This window comes from Triticum urartu, chromosome 5, assembly GCF_003073215.2.
Source record: "Triticum urartu cultivar G1812 chromosome 5, Tu2.1, whole genome shotgun sequence".
Taxonomy (NCBI): domain Eukaryota; kingdom Viridiplantae; phylum Streptophyta; class Magnoliopsida; order Poales; family Poaceae; genus Triticum; species Triticum urartu.
The window spans coordinates 622,416,229-622,424,847 of record NC_053026.1 but is presented as its reverse complement, the minus strand read 5'-3'; the positions used below and the strand labels follow the sequence as shown (position 1 = coordinate 622,424,847).

Here is an 8,619-nt window from a genome sequence, read left to right as displayed (position 1 = left end):
TCTTTTTTTCATAATTATCACAACTCCATCTTGCTTAAAAGAAGATAAGCAGGTGACGTTTTTGTTTCACGTATTTACTTAGGACAGATAGTGAAACTAATTTATGTTTAGTGGGAGAAAGCGGAATAATGGTTGCAAGAGGGCAATTGCACATGATGCAGGCAAGTAAAATAGTCCTCTGCATCTGAAAAAGTTTACACAATATCTCACAGTTCAAGGTATTACATTAAGGATGGGAAGTGTGTTTATTTGTATTTCTTATCTTTAATAATGTACATGGATTGAGGATTGTGTAGGACTTGTACACATTTTTCAAGCTAAAACATCGTTCTAATATTTCACATCATCCATTGTTCCACTCCTTTGGGGGTTCCAGTATCTATTTGAAATCATATTGTTTTGGAATTGCTAGGAATGGCTTGAAGGTTAGCACAAGCCCAATTACTTCGACTATATTCAAAATAAGGAATATCATTTGATCCCCTGCATGATTAAAGAAATAAATCATATGTTAGTTTTGCAACGGCATGTACCCATATTGATTAATTGCACGTTTACTACATGGGGCAAGCTTTTTTAACAAATAGCCGATGTTACTAAAATAAGAATGTAACTAATAAATTAAAAACATACCTGGAAAGAAAGCGGCATGTTGGCGCTTTTGGGCCCATGAGAACCTACATTTGAAATTTTCCAAAACATATGTTATAGATTATATATATCCATACATTATGTGTGCATATGAACCTAATACCAAGAAATGTTATAAAAGATGTGTCGGCGTACTAGTGACCATATGGTTTTAATTTAGCTATGGCCTTTATTTATTTTTACCGAACACAACTCTGAACTTTAGTATAATTGCCAATGTGTTAATATATTTTAGAGTACACTCTTGTGTCCTATTGGATCAAGGAACTACTATCTTCATTTTAGAATGTAAGGTGTATCAATTTTGATGCAAGATTGTAGAATAAAATATCTACATCTACAATACAAAATAAATAAAATACGAAAATACTTTTCGTGATGGACGTGTTGATACAATTTGGTATTGTAGATATTGATTTTTTTCTAAAAACTTGGTCAAACATGCACATGTTTGACTTTTGAAAAAACTAATACACCTTATATTTTTTAAAGAGGGAGTAGTTCTTTGTGAAGCTCCATCAAGATTCACTGGGTTCACATGCTATATGTCTTTTACATGTTAGCATATTGATTGCGTTCAAAAGATATTTTGATCGTTTACAACAATACTCACAGAACACCTGCTCCGGCTGGAGCAATAGCCTTGAAAAGGGACATTGCAGTAGTAGATATTCCATTTGCAGCACCTCTTTGATTTTGTGACTGTCATTTCAGTAAACCGAGTTAGCTAACTTCAGTACCAATTGAGAATATAAATGTCCCACAGGTTGACTTGATACTTACCACAGCACTATTTTGCAAAATACAAGTTCCCGTTAAGATAGTTGTCTGATAAAAAAATTCAAAGTTGTAATGTTAGAAAGAATGTTATTGCTGTATAAAAATAAAATAAAATAACTTCTATGTTTGTATTTGTTTCATTATGACCAATTATGTTTATATCCTAGACCATAATGTAAACCTTCTGGCATTTTTCAATCCCATTGCTCAAAATCAATACAACATGCATGGTGTGATGTTTGAAATAAATAAAGTCATGTTTGTGATGAGGAGATGTAATTGCTGGCGCTTACAGCAAAAGCACCCTTCATAACAGCAGCGCAATAAATAGCTAGTCCGAGTCTGGTCCCTGATAGGTGTGTCATGAAAGGGTAAGTAGCAAGAAGTGGTATGGATAGGACCTGTAATGGGCATGTGAAATTGTTAGAATAAAAGGATATGTATAAGAAATGTGAGATCCATAGGAAATAGCTCAGCTACTCACAGCTGCAATACGAGATGAAATGATAGATCCAAGATATTTGTGGACATGCCTATAAACAAATATTTGATACAAAAGAAGACCGGCACCTGACATCAAATGTGAAATTAATATTCAAGGTTTTGTATGATCATAATACACCACGAGAATTTAACTAGTAAGACAAAATGGTCCAAAATGGGTAGCATGTAGTAGTAGAACTAGTTTGATTATTAGGAACTCTACATTTTGGACCCTTAACTTTGCTCCAAGTGCGTTTTGGTCCCACAACTTTCAAACAACCAAAAACAAATCTTGAATTTACAAATAGTTCACTTGTGAAACCTTGTATGGTTTTCGAGTTGTTCCAGTTATCTAAAACGGTCTTATGCAAATGGGTCCTGCAAGCCATGTATGGCTATGTTGCAGTCAAGTTCAAAAATAACAAAATTAAATTAAAAAGAGAAGGGGCTTGGGCTGATATTTGATACCAACAATTTATTTTCTCTCTTCTCCTCCGTCTGTCATACTTTCACCCTCACCCTCACACTATTATCGAACTTTCTCGTCGTATCTATGTGGCAACCACATCAGTATAACCAGCTTCACGTGGACACCGCATCAAACCACATTGAAGTCAGTGTAGGTCCAAATTGTTCAGTGAACTTAGGGTTCCCTTGGGACTGTTTGAAAGTTTTAGGGTTAAAAGTAATCTAGTTTTTTTTTCTTTTTCATTGACTATAATATCATGTTTCAAACTGATACATGGCAGAATGTTCCATAATTATGAACATCCTAGAGGCAATCATAATATTGTGGTGCACATTTAATAGTAGTTGTAGTTGAACTCAACTGCATAAATTAAAAAGGTTAAATGTAAGAGTTGTTCAATAAGATTATATACACTACTGGGGTTATAACTTATACCTGAAGCCGCAAGAACTTGGCCGACATCTTTAGATGAAAAGCTTAGTCCGCCATATTTCTTGTTACTAACAGCCCACAAGGAAAATATCTGATACAAAAACATATATATTACTTATTTATTCATTAGTTTTTATGTTGTAAGCGGAATGTGAATACTAGTTACCTCACTGTATGCCGTATCATGAAGGGTGAAAACACAATATGCAATTATAGAAGACATCAATGGCCAGTTCTTATATAGACTCTTCTTCTCTGAATGTGGAACTTCTCTATGGGTAGCAACTCCTAAATCACCAGACATTTCTATTTCCCTTTCTAAGTTTTTATGCATATGAAGTGTCTCCTGGTAGAAAATATTGGGAATATGATATATTTTTAGTCACATATAAATGATATACCCTCATTAAGTAAATAGAGATAACAGAGCAATAATTTATTAGAGACCGGTTGCAAATGTAGAGTTCAACAATTGACACATAGCTTGCCATTTGGCTTGTCTTCATTTAATTTTATCCTCTTTCCCTAAAAATAAAAAGAATGCATGCCTAATGTAAAAACCAATGTAAATATTTATTGTGGAGAATTGTTTTTGTGTCCCTCATCATGTTAGACCCTAATTAAGCCATCTAACACTTCAACAGTTTTTAGTTTGATCTGAAGTACAAATGTTGCCTTTTCAATTACAGGCGAATGCATGTGATTAAGAAGGACATGTGGCCTATCTGTTGGTCAGATGTGGAGAGTAATGGAAGTCGTGATATATTTTCAGGCTTAAAATGTGCCAAACCTTATAACTATGACCTTAAAGGACATTCTAAGAGTTGGAAACTATAAACTGATGTCTCCAAGTTGACAAATAAGAGAAATCCATTTAGAAACTTATTATTGGAACAAGAAAAATTATAGGGCATAGCATTAGTGGGGACGTGACATACCGGTAGCCATATGCAGCTGACTAGAACAGCAAAGGCGATCAATGAAATGAAAAGGCATGGAAGCAAATAGGGAAACCTGAAAAAAAATACCTATAGTGTTAGTTCCATGAAGTTGACTCGTTATAATTAAATAAATCTTATTTACACAACATGCATACCTTCCAAAAACAGACTTCTCAGAAAATAGGTTCGGATATTGCTTTGCAGGCTGACAGGCAAATGAGAATATAAATGTGTTAGAATAGAATATAATATATTTATTACTTTTTGGTAATGGGAAATGATAAACAAATAGGTACCTGTGCTAAGTAGCCTCCAATGGCTGGACCGACAACAAGACCTATGCCCCAACCTGTGCTTACCTATAGCCAATGAATAAAGTCAACTAGAGCAACCATATATGAACTAACCTACTAAATAGCCCTGTCAAAAATATCAATGATGATGCATGTAAAAGATTAGGGTTATATGTTAATTTACAACTGATAATCCTAGAGCATGGTGTTCAGGTCGACAAACTTCAACTGAGTAAGCCTGCAAAAGTCAACAAAATTAGTCATGATGCATGCGCACATATATATTTTCTATGTGTGATATTGGTTCTTCTATGACATAACTGATGCTAGATTGGGCAAACTTGGATACCTTTATTGGGGCAAGCATGCCATTTAGTGAACCAAGGAGCATTCTTGTGGCAATCGCCATCCAATACTTTTCACTCAGTCCAAATAGAGTGTTAAAGATGACCCTGAAGGAGAATTACCGAGCTTATAAAGCAGCCACGTAAAAGCTACTGAGTATATTTATTACAGCAGGAAAGTTTGCTCACACTGAGAACATGGAGAATGCAATGATAGGTTTTCTCCCAATACGATCTGCCACCACACCCCAAAACAGCGAGGCAAAACATCTGCCAATCATGTAAGATGCACCTATACAACATGGACATCAGCATACCATATTTTTTTATTCCGGAAAGGAGGTTAGAACGTACCCCTGGTCTCTGCATCATTGTGATGCACATAGACATCAACATATATGTGTATATTTGAAAGAAGAGCCACAGGAATATGTTGGAACTTTTTACATGTCGTTAATTCAATGAGTTTTAACTTTCTTACCAAGAAGACCGGCATACACACCAATGTCTTCCTCGTTCTTTGCCACATGCATATCTTGTATCTATTGTCAAGAAAGGTCAAACTTAGTTTGCATACACATAAACAAAAAAGAGTGACGATTTATTGGTGTTTGCCCAGACTTTTTTCACTCAGAGCTAAAGAAAACCCATCCTTTGTGTTTTTTCAATGTTTATGATGTTTCCATGGAATTTTTATGTTCGATAATGGTATACCGATAAGCCATGCATCGAATAGATAATGAGAGTTAATGCTAACGAGTAGGTTCCATGTTTCAGAGTGAGACCTATGAGAGTGAAGTGGTTATTGCCGTGGTGACTAATAATGGTTACAACTATGGTGGCAAGAGTGATAAATGTTCATTTCAATATATATCTGTATATATGAGATATCGATTGCCATCTGCTAAATTATGTCTGAAGAAATATACTACAAGCAGTCAAGTTCAGCAAACTGAGGTCGCAATTTAGTTAGTTGGGTTATGCGAAGAAGCTATGGCGGCACCAATTAAACTGATCAAAGTGAGATGTTTAACATACCATGAAGTACAAGAAGGGGAACAGTGCTGATATTGGCAGAGCTGCAATTTAAAATGAGATATTGTCAATTGCCAGAAACATGGCCTACGACTAAAATATATATGTAACCAATACGTGTTAGCTAGCTATCATGAACAAATGCATATAAATCACCACTTGGAATGAGTAGTTAGCTATCATCTCAAAAACAATCAACAACAAACGTATATATATCGCCAAGTTCTATCCCTGCTATCATACGCTGTTTAATGAATTTAGAAAAATAATTTCCAAATCTAAAATGCGGAACAGTTATGATCTTTTCTAACGCATATATGGAATTTTTAAAATGTACGTATCCCATACTACTTGGGTAGAGCGACGACACTATCTAGTCTAGATGTAGAGTAGTGACGCACCGGAGGCGAGGGTGGTGACCCCGACGTAGAAAAACTCCTTGTAGGGCGTGCCCGTGCTGTTCTCCTTCTTGCGCTCCATGGCGCAGCCGGGGCACCCCTCGTAGTACACCGTCTCCGGCAGCGAGGGCGGCGCCGTCGCGTCGTCATTGTCGTTGCCGTGCCTGTTTCTGGTAGTTTCGCCCATTGCTAGCTGGTTCTAAATAATCAGTTGATTAACTAACTGCACCGCCAGTAGCTTCAGAGTACATGACACTATGCTGTGATGTTATATAGCCTAGGTAGCTACCAAGCCGTGCAAATGCGTCTCTGTCGCCGTGGGCAGCAAAAAGTTTGCCGCTTTTCAGTGAGATGAGATTTGTTCTCAGCGCGCTGGCTGTCGGTCTCAGGCTGACACACGAGGGAAACTATGGATCGATCGATCGAGCGGTAAAGAAAGTAACATAACAAAAATGGAGTAATATAACATCACATGCATGCAGGCGGTAGTGCAAGAGAGAGGGGGGGGGCAGAAAAAGAGTAAGTTTTCAATTGAGCTAGCGATATATATTCATTGCTACTCACTCTATAGTGATCTAAACAATCTTATATTCCTTTACAGAGTGCGTACTTGTATTGTCACGCTTCATATTTTCTATGTCTTAAAAAAATCTGAAAAAAATACAGATTTACATGGAGGCATAACACACATGTGTGTAAATTTTTAGGGAAAAATACGTTGAAATGAGACCTATGCAAAAAAGACAAATCTGAGGCTTTTTAACACACGATATTATTCATCCTCTCAGGTAATGAATTTGTCTTTTTTGTACAGGTCACATTTCAGCGTATTTCATCATGAAATTTTCCACACATACACATAACATCATTATTTACTTGCACAAATTTTTTCAGATTTTTTTAAACCAACAAGTTTGAATTCTGACTTTTTTTTAAATAAAGGCCTTCATGAAGGCCGAGAGCCAAACGTCCGTTCTCTCTTGTAGACAACCTTATAGCTAACTTTATTGTATAAGTAGCTATAAGTAGTAGTTATATATGACATGACAATATCATATAGCCAGCAGTTGACTATACTATTAACCATGCTATTATGCTCAACTTTCTCACGGTTCATTGATTGGCTTTGGATGAATGTCAATGCCAATGTTTGTCATACCTCGTGGATTCCCTTCATTAATCGCTCTGTTAGCAGCTGGCCAGTGTCTATTAATTCCATGGTACCCAGCGCCAGGGTTTATTTTCTGCTTCCAGTTTGACCTTTGTAACCAAACTCTACTTCTTCTACATCAATGAAAATCAGCGCTCGCTGCTTTTTTAACTAATAATCATCAGCTTTCAACCAGGTTAGTCTAAACAATCCTTCCTTGAAAGTAACTCCCTATATACCATTTAGGACCGACGAAAAGGGTGACACGTACGTGGAGTTGATATATGGACTCATTTAGGTTGCCGAATTTGTTGGCTAATCACACGGACCAGATTTAAGCTAGTTTGGCTGGGCAGTGGTCGTGTGTCTACGTACGTCAGTGCTGATGCATATAGGATCAGAAACAGAGGTCAAATCAAAATCAGTTTCTTGTTCTGAAAAAAAATCAAACCAATTTCATGTTTATTTCTCCGGAGGCAGCATGAACATTGCCACACCAACCACTTATCTTGATCAATACACATATAAGATATACTACCTCTTTCCCGACGGCCCTCAAACTGTGAAAGACAAGTGTATATCTGCGTATGGCTGCCCGGCCGGCCGGCAAGAGTAGCTAGCTAGCTAGCCAGTGCTAATTAATTACTTTCTTCGTTCTTAAATATAAGACATACGAATGTATATGGACATATTTTTAAGTGTAGATTCACTTATTTTGCTTCGTATATAGTGCATATTGAAATCTCTAAAAAAAACTTATAAGGAATGGCAGGAGTAGTTTAGAGTTTAACCGAGCTAAACAATGCTGCTTACTACCTGGTGCTTATGCATGCAATTTCAGCGCAAAAAAGTATTCCCTCCGTCCGGAATTACTTGTCGTAGAAATGAATAAAAATGGATGTGTCTAGAACTAAAATACGTCTAGATACATTCGTTTCTCCGACAAGTATTTGCGAACGGAGGGAGTAGAAAAAGATCGCACGGCTGACGTGCTGCTTTATTCACCAACAGGTAGCTAGCTAGCGGCTAGAGCAGACAGTTTGGAAAGCTTTTTTTTTAAACGAAGGCAAAAGCTTTGCATCATTCATTAATTAAGAAGAAGAGAGTTGCCTGGTTAATTTACGGAAAACCAGGCGAAAACCGTTACATGCTTGGCCCCGAAAGACAACCAAGCCACAACCCCATGATACAAGCAGACTACTCCCGAACCATAAGACCACAAGACCACAAAGAAAGATAGACAAACTCCCCCATCACACCACCCGCTTGCACATGAAATTCAACTTCACAAGTGAGCCCCCACATGGTAGCTAGAGGAACCAACATCGGCAAAGGCCACGGACCTGAGCACACCCGTGATGGCATGTCCAAACACTGAGAGCTATCCATCAAGCAACTGCGGATGCCTTTTCTATAGCGCCACTCTTCTTGCTTTTGCACTTGTTTGATTTCTTCTTCAAAACGACAGGACGGGAGCTAGTAGCACCACTTTTCTTATCCCTGATGACCTTCTCCTTGAGGAGACACCCAATCGTCTTGCCGGATCCAGGGTTAGCAGCGTCCAAGGTAGCGAGGAAATCGCAAATCTCTTTCGCTATGAGAGCCCCAGGCACACGAGCCATTGCTTTGGGTGCGACAACCAC

General features: G+C 37.5%; 1 protein-coding gene across 1 annotated transcript; it reads right to left on the bottom strand.

The window, feature by feature from the left end:
• Positions 1-231: 231 nt before the first annotated feature.
• Positions 232-6,058, bottom strand: LOC125506333 (protein ZINC INDUCED FACILITATOR-LIKE 1-like). The gene is made up of 17 exons (XM_048671176.1): positions 5,830-6,058; positions 5,432-5,472; positions 4,875-4,935; positions 4,583-4,685; positions 4,399-4,501; positions 4,234-4,287; positions 4,053-4,115; positions 3,912-3,961; positions 3,754-3,829; positions 2,982-3,161; positions 2,819-2,906; positions 1,916-2,001; positions 1,725-1,832; positions 1,435-1,479; positions 1,265-1,353; positions 634-677; positions 232-483 (listed from the first exon to the last, which is right to left on the bottom strand). Exons 1-17 carry the CDS (start codon positions 6,011-6,013, stop codon positions 380-382), a joined length of 1,479 nt encoding a protein of 492 aa, XP_048527133.1. The 5' UTR covers positions 6,014-6,058; the 3' UTR covers positions 232-379.
• Positions 6,059-8,619: the final 2,561 nt, after the last annotated feature.

Coding starts and splice junctions, on each gene's coding strand:
- LOC125506333 (XM_048671176.1), bottom strand. CDS start 6,013: ATGGGCGAAACTACCAGAAACAGGCACGGCAACGACAATGACGACGCG. Junction 4,288..4,398: donor GCATGCTTGCCCCAATAAAG/GTATCCAAGTTT, acceptor TGACTTTTGCAG/GCTTACTCAGTTGAAGTTTG. Junction 4,116..4,233: donor ATGCTCTAGGATTATCAGTT/GTAAATTAACAT, acceptor CATTGGCTATAG/GTAAGCACAGGTTGGGGCAT.